Source organism: Pristiophorus japonicus, chromosome 10, assembly GCF_044704955.1.
Source record: "Pristiophorus japonicus isolate sPriJap1 chromosome 10, sPriJap1.hap1, whole genome shotgun sequence".
NCBI lineage: Eukaryota > Metazoa > Chordata > Chondrichthyes > Pristiophoridae > Pristiophorus > Pristiophorus japonicus.
In genome coordinates, this window is record NC_091986.1 from 177,600,020 (window position 1) to 177,618,671 (window position 18,652).

Genomic DNA, 18,652 nt, shown 5'->3' on the forward strand with positions numbered 1-18,652 from the left:
ATAAATCCCCAGGGCCTGATGGACTGCATCCCAGAGTACTTAAGGAGGTGGCCTTGGAAATAGCGGATGCATTGACAGTCATTTTCCAACATTCCATAGATTTTGGATCAGTTCCTATGGAGTGGAGGGTAGCCAATGTAACCCCACTTTTTAAAAAAGGATGGAGAGAGAAAACAGGGAATTATAGACCGGTCAGCCTGACATCGGTAGTGGGTAAAATGACAGAATTAATTATTAAGGATGTCATAGCAGCGCATTTGGAAAGAGGTGACATGATAGGTCTAAGTCAGCATAGATTTGTGAAAGGGAAATCATGCTTGACAAATCTTCTGGAATTTTTTGAGGATGTTTCCAGTAGAGTGGACAAGGGAGAACCAGTTGATGTAGTGTATTTGGACTTTTAGAAGGCTTTCGACAAGGTCCCACACAAGAGATTAATGTGCAAAGTTAAAGCACATGGGATTGGGGGTAGTGTGCTGACGTGGATTGAGAACTGGTTGACAGACAGGAAGCAAAGAGTAGGAGTAAATGGGTACTTTTCAGAATGGCAGGCAGTGACTAGTGGGGTACCGCAAGGTTCTGTGCTGGGGCCCCAGCTGTTTACATTGTACATTAATGATTTAGACGAAGAGATTAAATGTAGTATCTCCAAATCTGCAGATGACACTAAGTTGGGTGGCAGTGTGAGCTGCGAGGAGGAAGCTATGAGGCTGCAGAGTGACTTGGATAGGTTAGGTGAGTGGGCAAATGAATGGCAGATGAAGTATAATGTGGATAAATGTGAGGTTATCCACTTTGGTTGTAAAAACAGAGAGACAGACTATTATCTGAATGGTGACAGATTAGGAAAAGGGGAGGTGCAACGAGACTTGGGTGTCATGGTACATCAGTCATTGAAGGTCGGCATGCAGGTACAGCAGGCAGTTAAGAAAGCAAATGACATGTTGCCCTTCATAGCGAGAGGATTTGAGTACAGGGGCAGGGTGGTGTTACTACAGTTGTACAGGGCCTTGGTGAGGCCACACCTGGAGTATTGTGTACAGTTTTGGTCTCCTAACTTGAGAAAGGACATTCTTGCTGTTGAGGGAGTGCAGCGGAGGTTCACCAGACTGATTCCCGGGATGGCGGGACTAACATATCAAGAAAGACTGGATCAACTGGGCTTGTATTCACTGGAGTTCAGAAGAATGAGAGGGGATCTCATAGAAACGTTTAAAATTCTGACGGGTTTAGACAGGTTAGATGCAGGAAGAATGTTCCCAATGTTGGGGAAGTCCAGAACCAGGGGTCACAGTCTAAGGATAAGGGATAAGCCATTTAGGACCGAGATGAGGAGAAATTCTTCACCCAGAGAGTGGTGAACCTGTGGAACTCTCTACCACAGAAAGTTGTTGAGGCCAATTCACTAAATATATTCAAAAAGGAGTTATATGTAGTCCTTACTACTAGGGGGATCAAGGGGTATGGCGAGAAAGCAGGAATGGGGTACTGAAGTTGCACATTGAGCCATGAACTCACTGAATGGTGGTGCAGGCTCGAAGGGCCGAATGGCCGACTCCTGCACCTATTTTCTATGTTTTTATCTATGACAGGACCCCAGAAAAAATCTCCAGCTCTTGGAATAGTCCCAAGGGTGTATTTTACATACACTAAACAATTCCTTGATTTCATGTTTCAAATGAAAGATGGCACGTTCGACAGTGCTGCTTTCCTGTGGTACTACACTGCTCGAGTCTCTACAGTGGGCTTGAAGTGAGGGTGCTACTACTGTGCCAAGTGTGCAACTTATTCATCCGATATTCCAGCAGCCCATCCAGGGAAGCAATTCAGGGCAGAGATTTTAATAGAAATTCAATAAACCGTTTAAGTATGAATGCAATCATTAAAAATAACTACACTAAGTAAATCTATTAAATAATACCGATTTACAAATAATTACTACCAGTTCAACTAAACTAAATATACCTCTAATTTAGATTAGCAACAATTAAACTACCCTTCTAAATTAGGACATAAATACTGTAAATAACAGGTTTCTCTGACACAAAACACCATGTCTGTTCCATAATTAATATTCTAACGTCAATGATTCAATTTTGGAAGCTGTTTCATTGCTGTAGTCTTTTTAATTGGTCCTTTCTTGAGATCTAAAATCCTTTGAGTAGTTGGAACATTGTATTTTCCTCTAAAAAAAACATAATTGTCTGTTAATTATTCGTTTGGAAAATTTCAGTGCATTCAACAGCTGTAACAATTTAAAACTGCTAGATTATCCAAAGTGCTCTGGCCAATAAATCACCTTTTTCATTTTAAAAAAAGTACCAAATCAAACTGAGAAAATCATGATCCATATCTGGGATGCTATTTTATATTTGGATCCGGTGTTTCACTAATGCTACACTTCAGAGGTGAAATGTTCTTCTTTGTTGCCCCTGGGGACCACTCAGTTCTGAGGTGCAGTGAAGGGGAAGAAAGATGGAGACACATTACATCTCATGGTGAGGAGGGATGATATGTTAGAGGAATCATCAAATGAGGCCATATGGGTCGAATTGAAAAATAAAAAAGGGCCGATCAGACTGCTGGGCATGTATTATAGACATTGGGAGGGAGATAGAGGAGCAAATATGTAGGCAAGTTGCTGTGAAGTCCAAAACCATAGGGTAGTAATAGTAGGGGATTTTAACTATCCAAATATTGATTGGGACAAATTTAGTGTGAAGGATATAGAGGGTGCAGAATTCTTGAATTGCATTGAAGAGAACTTTATTAGTCAGTATGTAGTAGGCCCAACATGAGAGGGGGTGGTCTTGGATTTAGTTTTGGGGAATGAAGCTGGGCAGGTTGAAGGGGTATTAGTGGGAGAGCACTTGGGTGCCAGTGACCATAATTCAGTCAGATTCAAGTTGGTTATGGGTAAGGACAAGAATAGGTCTGGAATAAAAGTTCCGAATTGGGGAAAAGCTAATTTTGCTAAGTGATTTGGCCATGGTGGACTGGAAACAGCTACTTGTGGGTAAATCAGTGTCGGAACAGTGGGAGGCATTTAAGGAGGAGATCTGGAAGGCTCAGGCCAAACATGTGCCCTTAAAGAAAAAGGTTGGGAAAAATAATTCTCGAGCCCCCTGGATGTCTAGGGACTTACAGGGGAGGATTAAGAAAAAAAGGGACGCTTATGTCATATATCAACGGCTAAATACTATAGAATCTTTAGAGGAATATAGAAAGTTCAAGGCAAAATTAAAAAGGATATTAGGAATGCTAAGAGAGAGCATGAGAAATTCTTGGCCAGTAAAATTAAGGAAAACCCTAAGATGGTCTATAAATATATTAGGAGTAAGAGGGTAACTAATGAAAGGGTAGGGCCTATTAGAGACCAAAAGGGTAATCTTTGTGTGGAGGCAGAAGATGTTGGTAGGGTTCTTAACAAATACTTTGCATCTGTTTTCACAAAGGAAAGAGGCAATGCAGATACTGCTATCGAGGAGGAGTGTGATATTCTGGATGAAATAAATATGAGAGAGGAAGTATTAAGGGATTTAGCTGCTTTGAAAGTAGATAAGTCCCCAGGCCCGGATGAAATGCATCCCAAGCTGTTGAGTGAAGTAAAAGAGAAAATAGCAGAGGCCTTGACCATCATTTTCCAGTCCTCTTTGGATCTGGGCATGGTGCCAGAGGATTAGAGGACTGCTAAAGTGGTACCCTTGATTCAGGAGGGAGAATTACAGGCCTGTCAACCTAACCTCAGTGGTGGGAAAATTATTGGAAAAAATCCTGAAAGACAGGATAAATCTGCATTTGGAAAGGCAAGGATTAATTAGGGACAGTCAGCACGGATTTGTTCAGGGAAGATCGTGTCTGACTAACCTGATTGAATTTTTTGAGGAGGTAACCAGGAGGGTCGATGAGGGTAGTGCATACGATGTAGTATATATGGACTTTAGCAAAGCTTTTGATAAAGGTCCCACATGGTAGACTGGTCTTGAAGGTTAAAGTCCATGGGATGCAGGGCAAAGTGTCAAGTTGGATCCAAAATTGGCTTGGAGGAAGGAAGCAAAGGGTAATGATTGATGGATGTTTTTGTGACTGGAAGGATGTTTCCAGTGGGGTTCCGCAGTGCTCAGTACTGGGACCCTTACTTTTTGTGGTATATATCAATGATTTAGATTTGAATATAGGGAGTATGATTAAGAAGTTTGCAGATGACACTAAAATTGGCTGTGTGGTTGATGATGAAGAGGAAAGTAATTGGCTGCAGGAGGATATCAATCTACTGGTCAGGTGGGCAGAGCAATGGCAAATGGAATTTAATTCAGAGAAGTGTGAGATGATGCACTTTGGGAGGACTAATGAGGAAAGGGTATACATATTAAGCGGTAGGCCACTTAATAGTGTAGATAAACAAAGGGACCTTGGAGTGCTTGTCCACAGATCCCCGAAAGTAGCAGGCCAGGTGGATAAGGTGGTTAAGAAGGCATACGGAATGCTTGCCTTTATTGGCCGAGGCATAGAATGTAAGAGCAGGGAGGTTATGCTTAAATTGTATAATACTTTGGTTAGGCCACAGCTGGAGTATTGCGTGCAGTTCTGGTCGCCGTATTATAGGAAGGACGTGATTGCACGAGAGAGGGTGCAGAGGAGATTTATGAGGATGCTGCCTGGAATGGAGAATCTTAGTTATGAGGACAGATTGGATAGGCTGGGTTTGTTCTCATTGGAACAGAGGCGGTTGAGAGGAGACCTCATTGAGGTGTACAAAATATTGAGGGGCCTGGACATAGTGGATAGTAAGGGTCTATTTTCATTGGTGGAGGGGGCTATTATGAGGGGGCATAGTTTTAAGGTGGTTGGAGGAAGGCTTGGAAGATTGTGGGGATCTGGAACTCGTTGCCTGGAAGAGTGGTGGATGCAGAAACCCTCACCACTTTTAAGAAATGGTTGGATGGGCACTTAAAGTGCAGTAACCTGCAGGGTTACTGTAAGGGATAAATTGTAAAAGTTGCAAATAGGTGGTCAGAATTATGCTGAAGGTAGTGAACTTATCAGTATTAGGAGAGTCTGTATAATTGCCTATGTATGTAACACTTGTTTATGTAGATATAGCACAAACTAACCGGTGACGACCGGGAAATACTGTTTTCTTGCAGGACTCTAGTACTCGTAGAAACAACGTGGGGTAAAGCAGCCTCATATCAAGGACAACAGGCTGAGGGATGGCAAAGTCTGTATTACAGGGACTCAGGCGACATTAGTTTAATAAAGAATCAAAAACACTGATGGTGACGGATGGAGCAACAGTAGACTTAAATAACGGGCATAAAACAACATAACGAGGAAATGAAACAACATTGGGGATGGGCCAGTAATACGAGACCAATAATTAGTGGGAATAAGACCACGGTGTGTTTTATAATGAGGAGGGACAGAGATACTGCACCGGGGGGAAGTGGGTGCAGATTTCATTCAACATCTATGAATGGTGGTGGAGGGATATCTCCCGGGAGAGACCCTCCAACACGGCCCCACCCACTACTTTAGCAACAGTGAGCACTACCAGAGCCCCGACCAACACATCGCCAGCGCCACAAACATGTTCAACTATGAACGCTGGGGCAAAAGGGGGATTGATAAGGCAGCCCAAGGATAAGATACACTTCGGGGTACGTTAGCGAATAATTACTGTATTCCTAAATTTAGACACTATAACCACCCCCAACTTCTGCGGGTTAAACACTATGGGCCCAAGTTTCGAGCTGCGCCTAGAACGGCGCAGTCCCGACCTGGACGCCCGTTTTTCACGCCACAAAGTGCGCCTAAAAAAAACTTCCAGATTCTCCAGCTCCTGCAGGTCGTTTGCAGCTCGGCGCAGCGCAGCACGAGCTGTAGGGGGCGGAGCCAGGTCCCTGCGCTGAAAACAGTGCCGGGACCTCTGCACATGCGCGCTACAGTGGGCACGCATGTGCAATAGCTCCAGGCGCCCAAAACTGTGGGAGGGGCCCGAAGCACGCAGCCCCTAGCCCTGGCCGAATGGCCTCACTGGGGCTGCATCAATAAGGCTCCTCCCACGCCCAGCTCCTGCTTCCTCCCGACCCGACTCAACTCCCGCTTCCCGCCCCCCGCCTCCGGACCGGACCCGACACCGACCCGACTCCCGCTGCCCCCCCCCCCGCCCCTGGACCGGACCCGACCCGACCTCCCGGACTGGACCCGACCCGACTCCCGCTCCCCCCCCCCCGCCCCCCGCATCCGGACCGGACCCGATACCGACCCGACTCCCGCTTCCCCCCCCCCCCGCCCCGGACCCGACCTGACCTCCCTCCCTCCCCCCGACCTGACCTCCCTCTCCCTCCCTCCCCCCGACCCGAACCGAACCGACCTCCCTCCCACCACCCCCCCGACCCGCGATCCCGACCCGACCCAACTCCACCTACCTGTAAATCTGGTGCTGGGGATGGGCCCTGCCCGAAGTCTCAGGCCCGGCCGGGCCCGGCCCGTTCAGCCTCCCTCCCCCTTCTCCTTTCCCCCCCCCATCTCCTTTCCCTCTCCTTTTCCCCCCCCATCTCCTTTCCCCCCCATCTCCTTTCCCCCCTCCCCCTTCTCCCCCCTCCCCCCCTCCTCCCACATCCCTCCCCCTTCCCTCCCTCTGCTCACCCCCTCTCTCCCTCTACCCCCCTCCTCTCCCTTCCCTCACTGTCAGAAACACAGACACTGACAGACAGAGAATGAGAGACACACACAGACAGACAGAGAGATAGAGACACTGACAGAGGCACACTGGGAGGGGGGGGGGGGGCATCCCAGCACGCTGTTGGAGGGCTCCCGGTGCTGCAGTCGGTAAGTAGAAAATGTTTTATTTATTGATTTAAAAAAAACATTATTTCTTATTAATTTTTTTTGATTGATTTATTAGTTGATTTATTGATGTTTTTATCATTTATTATTGATGATGGCTCTTTATTTGTAAAACTGAAGTGTTTAATGTTTGTAAACTTCCCTTTAAACCCCCCCCCCCCCGCCCATTCCCTACGCCTGATTTGTAACCTACGCCTGATTTTCTAAAGTGTAGACAAGGTTTTTTCGAGAGTACAAAAATCTTCACTTACTCCATTCTAAGTTAGTTTGGAGTAAGTTTTCACTGCCGAAACTTTGAAAACAAGCGTAAGTGGCCGGACACGCCCCCTTTTGAAAAAAAAATAATGCTCCAAAGTGAAACTGTTCTAACTGACTAGAACTGGATCAAACTAAATGGCGAGAATTCCGATTTCTAAGATACTCCGTTCTACACCAGTTGCTCCTAAAAATCAGGAGCAAATCATGGCGAAACTTGGGGCCTATAAGCCTGTATAGAAACCTGACCCTGCGAGCACTTAAAGGCCCTGAATCAAAAACCATGAAGTTTAATGTGGAAAGTGGGTCAGGTAAAAAATGGGACCGGGAAAAAGAGGGATACTAGAAATGGTACGTGGCGGGATACACGGCAGGATACGCGGCGGGATACGCAGCGGGAGTTGCGACGGTAAACACTATAGACCTACACACGATAGATAATCGAGTTAACGCCCTAACACGAACCTTACAGGGATTGCTGGAAAGGGATGAGGATAATGAAAAGATACAGGCACAACTGGTTAATGGCGCAGAAAAGGAATTATTATAAGTGGCCCACACATTGCGAGACCATGCTAGAACTATAAATTCGATGAATAGAGCAGAACGGAATTTAAGTAAAACCATACAGACAGAACTACTATGTACAGGGTATGGAGCATGGTTGCTCAATAGAATACAACATAACCAAGAGCAGCTTCAGAATGGAAAGGTGCCGGATTGGATAACACTTGATGTATTTACCAACTGGGCCTTGGACAAAAACATGATTCATGCCTGCGAGGTGCGGAGAAACAGTCATGCTTGGGTCCCAAAGGCCAGATGTGTAAGCAGACATTTAAATATAATAGGTTTTGTATTATCTATACCACAGTATGATGTGGCAAAGGGAGGTCCTCTATACCAAAGAATGTAGGAGAAATAAGAAATCAAACTCGCGTGCGGTACCATGACAAACCAGAAATGTAACTGAAGAGAACAACAGTACTAAGAGTCTCAGCATAGATGATTGTTATAAAAATAACCAAGTTGCTTTATGTCAAGATCCACTACGAATGATCAAAGATGACTGTGGATATAACCAAGTGGACGGGTGCACCTTGAGTATCACCCCCCAACACAGGAATATTAAATTATCGCTGTTCCACGAGGAAATGGAGATTGATGTGTGAGCACCACGGCAACTGAAATGAAGAAAGGAACACCTCATGCACCATTATGGATATTGACTTCTGCTTTATTCCGCTTGACGAGACAGATATAAATGGGTTTATTATAAGCCCTGAACTAAAGGAGGAGAGATCGATGGGACAATGATGGACATTATCTGAGGAGGTTATGCGAAGGCCATAGGGCCGCAATGAAAACCGATACGCGAACTGAAAGAGGAACAAACTCGACTGAATTGGACACCATTTGACAACATAGAGGCTACCCCAGGTGGGGCAGAAATTCGGCAGAATAGAGAAGACCCCAAGTGGAGGAAAGATAGAAGAAACAGAGGATACCCCAGGCGGGGCATAATTCAAACACCGAGAAAATATTGACTGGAAAAGACTTATACACGAACTATGCTGGACTCAATATAGTGATTGTAGTGCAAAAAACTCATCTTGCTAGTATTATTCTATAAAAAGGTATAACCGACGTAAGAGGCAGGCCCCAGCCTGTACTATAGTTAAAACATTGAATAAAGGAAAATCAGACAGTCCGTGAGAAAGGACTTACTTAGTATAACCTTGATGGGAAAGCCAACAGCTTGCTGTAGCTCGGGAAGGAGCGCTACCCAAGCGAAAGGACAACCCTGGAAGCTCAGCCAAGAGGGATTAATTGGAAAATGGCCTATTGGGGTGCCGCAGGGCTCAGTGCTAGGACCGCAGCTATTTACCATATACATCAATGATTTAGATGAAGGAATTGAGTGTAATATCTCCAAGTTTGCAGATGACACTAAGCTGGGTGGCGGTGTGAGCTGTAAGGAGGATGCTAAGAGGCTGCAGGGTGACTTGGACAGATTAGGTGAGTGGGCAAATGCATGGCAGATGCAGTATAATGTGGATACATGTGAGGTTATCCACTTTGGGGGCAAAAACACAAAGGCAGAATATTATCTGAATGGCGGCAGATTAGGAAAAGGGGAGGTGCAACGAGACCTGGGTGTCATGGTACATCAGTCACTGAAAGTTGGCATGCAGGTACAACAGGCGGTGAAGAAGGCAAATGGCATGTTGGCCTTCATAGCTAGGGGATTTGAGTAAAGGAGCAGGGAGGTCTTACCGCAGTTGTACAGGGCCTTGGTGAGGCCTCACCTGGAATATTGTGTTCAGTTTTGGTCTCCTAATCTGAGGAAGGACGTTCCTGCTATTGAGGGAGTGCAGCGAAGGTTCACCAGACTGATTCCCGGGATGGCAGGACCGACATATGAGGAGAGACTGGATCGACTGGGCCTGTATTCACTGGAGTTAAGAAGGATGAGAGGGGATCTCATAGAAACACATAAAATTCTGACGGGACTGGACAGGTTAGATGCGGGAAGAATGTTCCCGATGTTGGTGAAGTCCAGAACCAGGGGACACAGTCTAATGATAAGGGGTAAGCCATTTAGGACCGAGATGAGGAGAAACTTCTTCACTCAGAGAGTTGTTAACCTGTGGAATTCTCTACCGCAGAGAGTTGTTGATGCCAGTTCATTGGATATATTCAAGAGGGAGTTAGATATGGCCCTAACGGTTAAAGGGATCAAAGGGTATGTAGAGAAAGCAGGAAAGGGGTACTGAGGTGAATGATCAGCCATAATCTTATTGAATGGTGGTGCAGGCTCAAAGGGCCGAATGGCCTACTCCTGCACCTATTTTTTATGTTTCTATGTTTCTATCTTGGGCATATAGCCAAAGGCTATTAGGGAGGAATTGTAAGGGATAAATTGTAAAAGTTGCAAATAGGTGGTCAGAATTATGCTGAAGGTAGTGAACTTATCAGTATTAGGAAAGTCTGTATAATTGCCTATGTATGTAACACTTGTTTATGTAGGTATAGCACAAATGTATAACGCATTAAGCTGAATCCGTAACCTCTGTAATACTTAAACAGCAAAATCAGCAGTTGTTGATCAGGTCTCTGAGGAAGAGATAAGGAAGCCAGTTTAGGCATCTATTATACTGTGGCAAAGTGCAAGTCATGGAACAATACCACAGAAGATGGGCAATTGCATATGCCACTCAGAGACAGTTTGATAAGAGTCGACAAATCAATGTAACTTCTCTGATAGAATTAGACCTATCGAGGATTTTGTAGGAGGGTGCTCCTCTCCAAAACCTGTACTTGAAACCTCTTGTATTTCGGAGGTTCCACGACTGAACCTTCCTGTGCATTGCTCGTAATAAAAACCGGTAAACCTGAGGTTTCGTTTGTTTACTTCCGTGTTCGTTATACAGTGGGAAGCTGGGCGAGGTGTCGATTAACTATATCAGTTAGTCTACCTTGAGGGAGAGAAGCCTCCTTTTACTCCAACAGACGGGCAGGTGTCAATTAACTATATCAGTTAGTCCACCTTGAAGGAGAGAAGCCTCCTTTTTACCCCAACAGTTACGGACCTAGAGCTGGTAATTGGGATTAGACTGGATGACCTTTTGTTGGAGATGAGCAGATATAATGGTAAGTAAATGCAAGGAATAGAATATGGTCAGGGTGATCTCCTGGACTAGTTTCGATCGCCTGGATGGGTCGGAGAGGAATTTTCCCAGATTTTTTCTCCCTAAATTGGCCTGGGTTTTTATCTGTTTTTGCCTCTCCCAGGAGATCACATGGCTCCGGTTGGGGTGCGGTGTAGAATGTTTTAGTATAAGGGGTGTCGCAGTTGTGGTGAGGCGGATTGGTTAGGCTGGGTGCTCTTTGCCTTTCCGTCATTGTTCATAGGTTTATATGTAACCTTTAGGGTAGCTGACCAAGGGCCGTGTGGCTCTTTATTGGCCGGCGCGGACACGATGAGCCAGAATGGCCGCCTTCTGTGCTGTAAATTTCTACGTTTCTAGCTGGTCACTGCCCTTACTATGCTGCCCAAGAACATTCTGTGTGTCTTATCTGTGTGTATTATCTGCGTGCAATCACATCCTTCCTAATACGGCGACCAGACTGCATGCAATACTCCAGCTGTGGCCTAACCAAAGTATTATCATCATCATCATAGACAGTCCCTAGGAATCGAGGAAGACTTGCTTCCACTCTGAGCATGAGTTCTTAGGTGACTTTACAGTCCAATACGAGAACCACAGTCTCTGTCACAGGTGGGACAGATAGTCATTAAGGGAAGGGGTGGGTGGGACTGGTTTGCCACATGCTCTTTCCGCTGCCTGTGCTTGATTTCTGCATGCTCTTGACGATGAGACTCGAGGTGCTCAGCGCCCTCCCGGATGCACTTCCTCCACTTAGGATGATCTTTGACCAGGGATTCCCAGGTGTCAGTGAGTTTGTTGCACTTTATCAGGGGGGCTTTGAGGATGACCTTGTAACGTTTCTGCTGCCCACCTTTGGCTCGTTTGCCGTGAAGGAGTTCCGAGTAGAGCGCTTGCTTTGGGAGTCTCGTGTCTGGCATACGAATTATGTGGCCTGCCCAGCGGAGCTGATCAAGTGTGGTCAGTGCTTCAATGCTGAGGATGTTGGCCTGGTCGAGGACGCTAAGGTTGGTGCGTCTCTCCTTCCAGGGGATTTGTAGGATCTTACGGAGACATCATTGGTGGTATTTCTCCAGCGACTTGAGGTGTCTACTATACATGGTCCATGTTTTTGAGCCATACAGGAGGGCGGATATTACTATGGTCCTGTAGACCATGAGCTTGGTGGCAGTTTTGAGGACCGACTTCAAACACTCGTTCCCTCAGGCGACCGAAGGCTGCACTGGTGCACTGGAGGCAGTGTTGGATCTCGTCATCAATGACTGCTCTTGTTGATAGGAGGCTCCCAAGATAAGGGAACTGGTCTACGTTGTCCAGGGTCGCGCCGTGGATCTTGATGACTGGGGGGCAGTGCTGTGCGGCGAGGACAGGCTGGTGAAGGACCTTTGTCTTACTGATGTTTAGCATAAAGCCCATGCTTTCGTACGCCTCAGTAAATGTCGACTATGTCCTGGAGTTCAGCCTCTGTATGTGCGCAGAAGCAGGCGTTGTCCGCGTACTGTAGCTCGACGACAGAGGTTGGGGTGGTCTTGGACCTGGCCTGGAGACGGTGAAGATTGAACAGGTTTCCACTGGTTCTGTAGTTTAGTTCCACTCCAGCAGGGAGCTTGTAGACTGTGAGGTGGAGCATGGCAGCGAGGAAGATTGGGAAGAGGGTTGGGACGATGACGCAGCCCTGCTTGACCCCAGTCCGGATGTGGATTGGGTCTGTGATGGATCCGTTGGTAAGGATGTCGTTGTGGAGCAGGCGGAGGATGGTGGCCTACTTTTGGGGGCATTCGAAACGGAGGAGAACGCTCCATAGACCCTCGCGGTTGACTGTGTCAAAGGCATTTGTAAGGTCGAAGAAGGCCATGTATAAAGGCTGGCGCTGGTCCCTGCATTTTTCCTGCAGCTGTCGAGCTGCAAAAATCATGTCCATTGTGCCCCGTAGAGGACGAAATCCGCACTACGACTCCGGGAGGAGCTCCTCGGCCACAGGGAGAAGACGGTTGAGGAGGACTCTAGCGACGACTTTCCCAGTGGCTGATAACAGGGAGATTCCTCTGTAGTTGACGCAGTCGGACTTGTCCCCTTTTTTAAAGATGGTCATGATCATTGCATCTCTGAGATCTCCCGGCATGCCTCCTCCCTCCAGATGAGAGATGAGGTGATGTATTCGCGCCAACAGTGCCTCTCCGTCATACTTCAGTGCCTCAGCAGGGATTCCATCCGCTCCCGTAGCCTTGTTGTTTTTAAGCTGTCTCATGGTTTTTTCTACCTCGTGCAGTGTTGGGGTCCTACTGAGGTGGTGGCGGGTAGCATGCTGCGGGATGGAGTTGAGAACACACTAGTCAAAGACAGAATCTCGGTTGAGGAGATCTTCGAAGTGCTCCTTCCAGCAGGCCCTGACTGCCTCGGTGTCCTTGATGAGTGTTTCCCCGTTCTTGGCCAGCAGTGGGGTGATGTCTTGGATGTTTGGAACGTAGATGGCCTTGAGTGCAATGAAGAATCCTTGCACATCATGGCCGTCGGCCAGCTGCTCTATCTCCTCTGCTTTCTCCATCCACCACCTGTTCTTTAGGTCCCGGGTTTTTTGTTGGACCTCAGCCTTGAGCCGTCTGTAATGCTGCTTTGCTGCTGCTGAGTTGGGTTGTTGTTTAAGGCTCAGAAATGCCCTGCGCTTGCGATCTATTAGCTCTTGGATCTCCTGATCATTCTCATCAAACCTGTGGTGTATGTAGCACACAAATCACTGACTCCACACGGTCTGGTGTAAGTCTAACTGCTGTGACCTTCGTCCTTTATTGTTCAGCTCCAGAGTGCCTCCCAGGTGTGGTGATCAGCCTTATATGGCCCTTCATACAGGTACTACCAGGGTTTCCCACCGCAGCGCCCTCTGTGGTGTGGCATAGTACTTACAATACATTTAAGGTACTGGGACGATACACACATCATTACATAACATCACCTTCCCCCCCCCCCCCCCCACCTGGACGCAGGACAACGATACACACATCATTACATAACATCACACTTGTCCAACGGAAGGCAGGTGGGCATAGACAGTGCGTTAGTATGGTACAGATTATCTGGTACATTAACTGGTTATTGACTGGTAGCGGAACCTTGATTTCCTTGTTAGCCGTTATCATTAATTGTACTTCATCCATTATTTTACACAAAGACAGTGGCCATTCAGCATAAGCCATCTTCTTCTCCGCCGCTCCGAATGCCCTCCGCCGTCACAGCCTCCGCTCCCCTCCACTGCCACCTGACTTGCCGCCTCGCCTGCGGCTGCCGTGGCCTCTCCAGCGGCCGCACTTGCCGCGGCCTCCGTAGCGGCCTCCCCTGCGGCTGCCATGGCCGCTGACCTCCAGCTGCTGCCGCCGCCCGACACTACCAGCTCCTCGGCGGGGCCCGCCCAACGGCCTCTTCCTCTGCGGGGCCCTTCCGAACCGCCGGCCCCTGGATCCCTCAGCACCCCGCCCGCAGCGCCCTGCCGGCTCACCCCCACCCCCCCCCACTAGGCCCCTCTGTGCAGGGCTGCTTGCCTGTGGGGGCTGGGGCTGCAGGGTCTCTGTGTGAGGTCCGGGGCTGGGACTTGCCTGTGGGTGGATTGAGGCTGCAGCTCCAGCTCGGTCGGCGCTGCTCTCTGGGGACCCGGGGCACGGCAGCACCCCGGGGAGCAGCAGCCTGTGGAGGAATGAAGTCTTCCCAGCTCCCACGGACCTTCCCCATCCACCTACGGCCGAGGAGTGTCGGCCCATCGCCTGCAACAACCCAGAGAGGTAAAGCGTGCGTCTCGTCCCCCTGGGATACCTGCACCATCGCTCTGCCGAGAACAGGTATTAGTTCCCTAGTGTAGGTACGCAGCTTCGCCGTGACCGGGACCAGCTTGGGTTAATCCGCAGTTTATCAAAAGTTCTCCGACTCATCAACGACGGACCATAACCCGTGTCCACTTCCATACTCACTGGGACTCCGTTGATTTTTACTTCACTTATCACTAGGGGCGAATCGTCGGTGCACGTATACAGTCCAAGCATCTCATCTTCTTCTACCTGCTCCTCGCTGAACAGTGGATCATCCCCCATCTCCTCAGCCACATATTGCGTCCGATTTCTTTTACACATACGCTGAAGGTGGCCTTTAACGTGGCAGGTATTGCACGTATACTCCGCAAACCTGCACCGGTGAGCCCCATGGCTTCCTCCGCAGCGCCAGCATGGTGCTGCTTGATTGGCCTCCCTCAGCAGACTCTGAGTTCCAGGATCCCGAGGTCCATGCTCTCTGCCCCGGGCAGAGCCACGTTCTGCAGTTTTGTCCGTGGTGGGCGCTATCCTGTGGACAGTGCCTGCCGGGTTCGAGACTGTGTGGATCATTTGCTTGGTGCTGCAAATCGAGGTCATATATGCCCGGCTGATGGCGATGGCCTTTGTCAGAGTGACTGTAGGTTCCGTGGCCAGCAGCTTGTGAAGGAGGCCCTCGAGGCCAATCCCCATGACGAAAACGTCCTGCAAAGCCTCGTCAAGGTGTGCCCCAAAATCACACGGCGCCGCGAGTCTCCTGAGGTCTGCAGCATATTTGGTGATATCCTGGCCCTCGGGTCTGCAGTGATGGTAAAATTTGTATCTGGCCGTGAGGATGCTCTCCTTCGGTTTCAACTGGTCACGAATGAGTTCAGTCAGCTCCTCGTATGACTTGTCCCTGGCGCTCCCGGGTGCCAGCAAATCCCTGACGAGACAATAAACCTCATCTCCACAACTGGAGAGCAATATCACCTTACGCTTCTCTCTCATTGCGTATGTGTCCTCCGTCAGGTCATTTGCTGTGAAGTAGTACTCGAGCCTTTCTGTAAAGGCCTCCCAATCATTGCCCACGGTAAAATCCTTTAGCGAGCCCAGAGCAGCCATGGTTGCGTGGTGTTCGTCCGCTTCCTCGTTGCCAATGTGGTGTATGTAGCACACAAATCACTGACTCCACACGGTCTGGTGTAAGTCTAACTGCTCTGACCTTCGTCCTTTATTGTTCAGCTCCAGAGTGCCTCCCAGGTGTGGTGGCCAGCCTTAAATAGCCCTTCATACAGGTACTACCAGGGATTCCCACCGCAGCGCCCTCTGTGGTGTGGCATAGTACTTACAATACATTTAAGGTACTGGGACGATGCACACATCATCGGCCAGCTGCTCTATCTCCTCTGCTTTCTCCATCCACCACCTGTTCTTTAGGTCCCGGGTTTTTTGTTGGACCTCAGCCTTGAGCCGTCTGTAATGCTGCTTTGCTGCTGCTGAGTTGGGTTGTTGTTTAAGGCTCAGAAATGCCCTGCGCTTGCGATCTATTAGCTCTTGGATCTCCTGATCATTCTCATCAAACCAGTCCTGGTGTTTCCTGGTTGAGTGACCGAGTGTCTCTTTGCAGGCACTGGTTATGGAGGGCAGAGCAAGCGATGTGGGCATTCTGCATCTCGGGGTCATCAAGGCACGCCAGGTTACTGGGCCCAGTGTAACTAGGCCTATGGCAACACCCAGTGTTAGAATGGTAATGAGTTGCCTCACTTTCCTCAGTGTTGCATCTTAACGCATGGGTGCCTAAAGAAACCTGGCGCTGGGATCCCCAATCAAACAGAGGTCTGCTAGTGGCCCGAGAGCACCCCAAGGATTTACGCAAGGAAGTCTCTATCTATATTTCAACACTTCTCCCTTCCAGGATAATCTTTGGGCCTTGGTTCTGCCTTGATGCCTCTGTCTACACAATGCCAGATAATGGGGAAGAGGTGTTGGAGGAGTATTTTGTGATCTACCATATTGGAGGCTGCAAAAAGGACAAGAATGGATAATGCATGATGTTCAGAATAACGGAGTTTCCTTTATGACTTTGGTTAGGGATGTTTTGATACTGTGGGAGGAGCAGAAGCTAGATTGGAATGGGGAGTTGCTAGAAAGATGGGCATGGAGCTGAGAGGCAACATGTTCAGGGATCTAGGAGAGGATGGGGAGTGATACTGAAGACAGAGAGTGGGGGGTTGGTTTTTTGAAAAGAGGATGATGACTGCAATTGTGAAATGGTCGAAGTAGAGGAAACCATTTACAATATGTTAGTATGGGCGTCAGGAAAGGAAGTTGGGTGGTGGGGTGTATCATGGGAATGAGTTGAGGGATCATAGGTCTCGTTGACAAGATAATCTTGGGGAGGGCAGGGAGGGAGATGCGGGAGAAACTAGAGCAAGATGGGAATCCAGGACAAAATTAGGAGGGGACTGGGAGATTGCATTAAGTGGCAAGGGGAAGACAGGAAGCAGAGGGGTCACCAAAACTGATGGTCTCAGCACTGGTGACGAAGTAATCCATATTTTGTTAGAGATTGGAGGGGACAGAGAGAGGGATTTAAGAAGTGGGTTGCTAGAAGAGAAAAGGATCCTAGTGTTAACTTTGCCCTCCAGGATGACTATAAAACAGTAGGTAATTTTGGAAGAAAGCAAAACCTGGCAGAGCTCGAGGTGGTCAAGCCAAATCTGGTGGTGAATGGCTAAGCAAGTACTGTGCCAGCTCAAGCTCGCATCCCTTGGACTTGAGGGAGTGAAGATGGGAATCATACTAGCGGAGACAGGAATGTAAAACAATGAATAATTTGCTGGCGAAAATAGTATCAAAAGTAGAGGTGAGAGTGGTTGAGTAAAAGACTGCTGCAGAGGTATTGTAGCAAATGTATAGTTAAAGGCAAGGCAGTTGAGAATTTGAAACTGTGGTTGTAAGTAATTTGGGGGAGAGATTTTTCCACTAGCAGAAGCTGAAAAAAGTAGTATGAAGAAGTTGTAGGTGGTAAGTAATACAAGAAAGTAGTCAGAAATAGTCTTATTTGATGGAGACCACTGGAGTAGAGGCCATGGGATTTGGTGTGGTTTATGCAGTGGCTGTGACTGTGGGTAGAAGAATTTATATAGAGGGAAAAGTTTAGAGAGAATAGCATGGCATTGAATTTGGAGGAGTGAGGGTAAGGGAAGATCAGGTGTGAGTGAAATCAATGAGAATGAGGAGTTGCTCAGTGCAAAGGTTAAGGGAAGTATGAAAAGAAGATAGCTTGGGGTGGAACTTGGGGTGGTTTGTGGGGGGAATGTAAATTATGAGATTTTTTAAAGGAGAGGTGATGGGATGGAACAAGGTGTGGTGCTTGAAGAAGAAGCTGCCGATGGAGTAGAGGGAGAGACCAAGTTGTGAGTTGCTGATTAGGACTATGCCACTGCAGCTTGGGCAGGGAAAGTGTTGGAAAGTATAGACAGATGGGAAGGTTTTGGTAATGAGAGGGTATTCATAGAATCATTGACATTTACAGCACAGAAGGGGGCCATTTGGTGCCGGCCGCCAAAGAGCTATCCAGCCTCATCCCACTTTTCCAGCTCTTGGTCCGTAGCCTTGTAGGTTACGGCACTTCAAGTACATATCCAAGTACTTTTTAAATGTGGTGAGGGTTTCTGCCTCTACCACCCTTTCAGGCAGTGAGTTCCAGACCCCCACCACCCTCTGGTTGAAATAATTTCTCCTCAAACCCCCTCTAAACTTCAGCCCAATTACTTTAAATCTATGTCCCCTGGTTGTTGACCCCTCTGCTAAAGAAAATAGGCCCTTCCTATCCACTCTATCTAGGCCCCTCATAATTTTATATACCTCAATCAGGTCACCCCTCAGCCTCCTCTGTTCCAACCTATTAAATTTTTTCTCATAGCTAAAATTCTCCAGTCCAGGCAACATCCTCGTAAATCTACTCTGTACCCTCTCTAGTGCAATCACATCTTTCCTGTCATGCGGTGACCAGAACTGCACGCAATACTCTAGCTGTGGCCTAACTAGTGTTTTATACAATTCAAGCATGACCTCCCTGCTCTTATAATCTATGCC

The 18,652-nt window shown here is 47.9% G+C and overlaps 1 protein-coding gene across 1 annotated transcript in view; it reads right to left on the minus strand.

Annotated features, from left to right (window-relative positions):
* Window positions 1-1,431: 1,431 nt before the first annotated feature.
* Window positions 1,432-18,652, minus strand: part of ccdc169 (coiled-coil domain containing 169) — a 140,445-nt gene continuing 123,224 nt past the window's right edge. Inside the window, exon 8 of the mRNA XM_070892348.1 lies at window positions 1,432-2,185. Within this exon, the coding sequence (XP_070748449.1) occupies window positions 2,083-2,185 (103 nt within the window). The 3' untranslated portion in view covers window positions 1,432-2,082. The remainder of the gene's footprint in view (window positions 2,186-18,652) is intronic.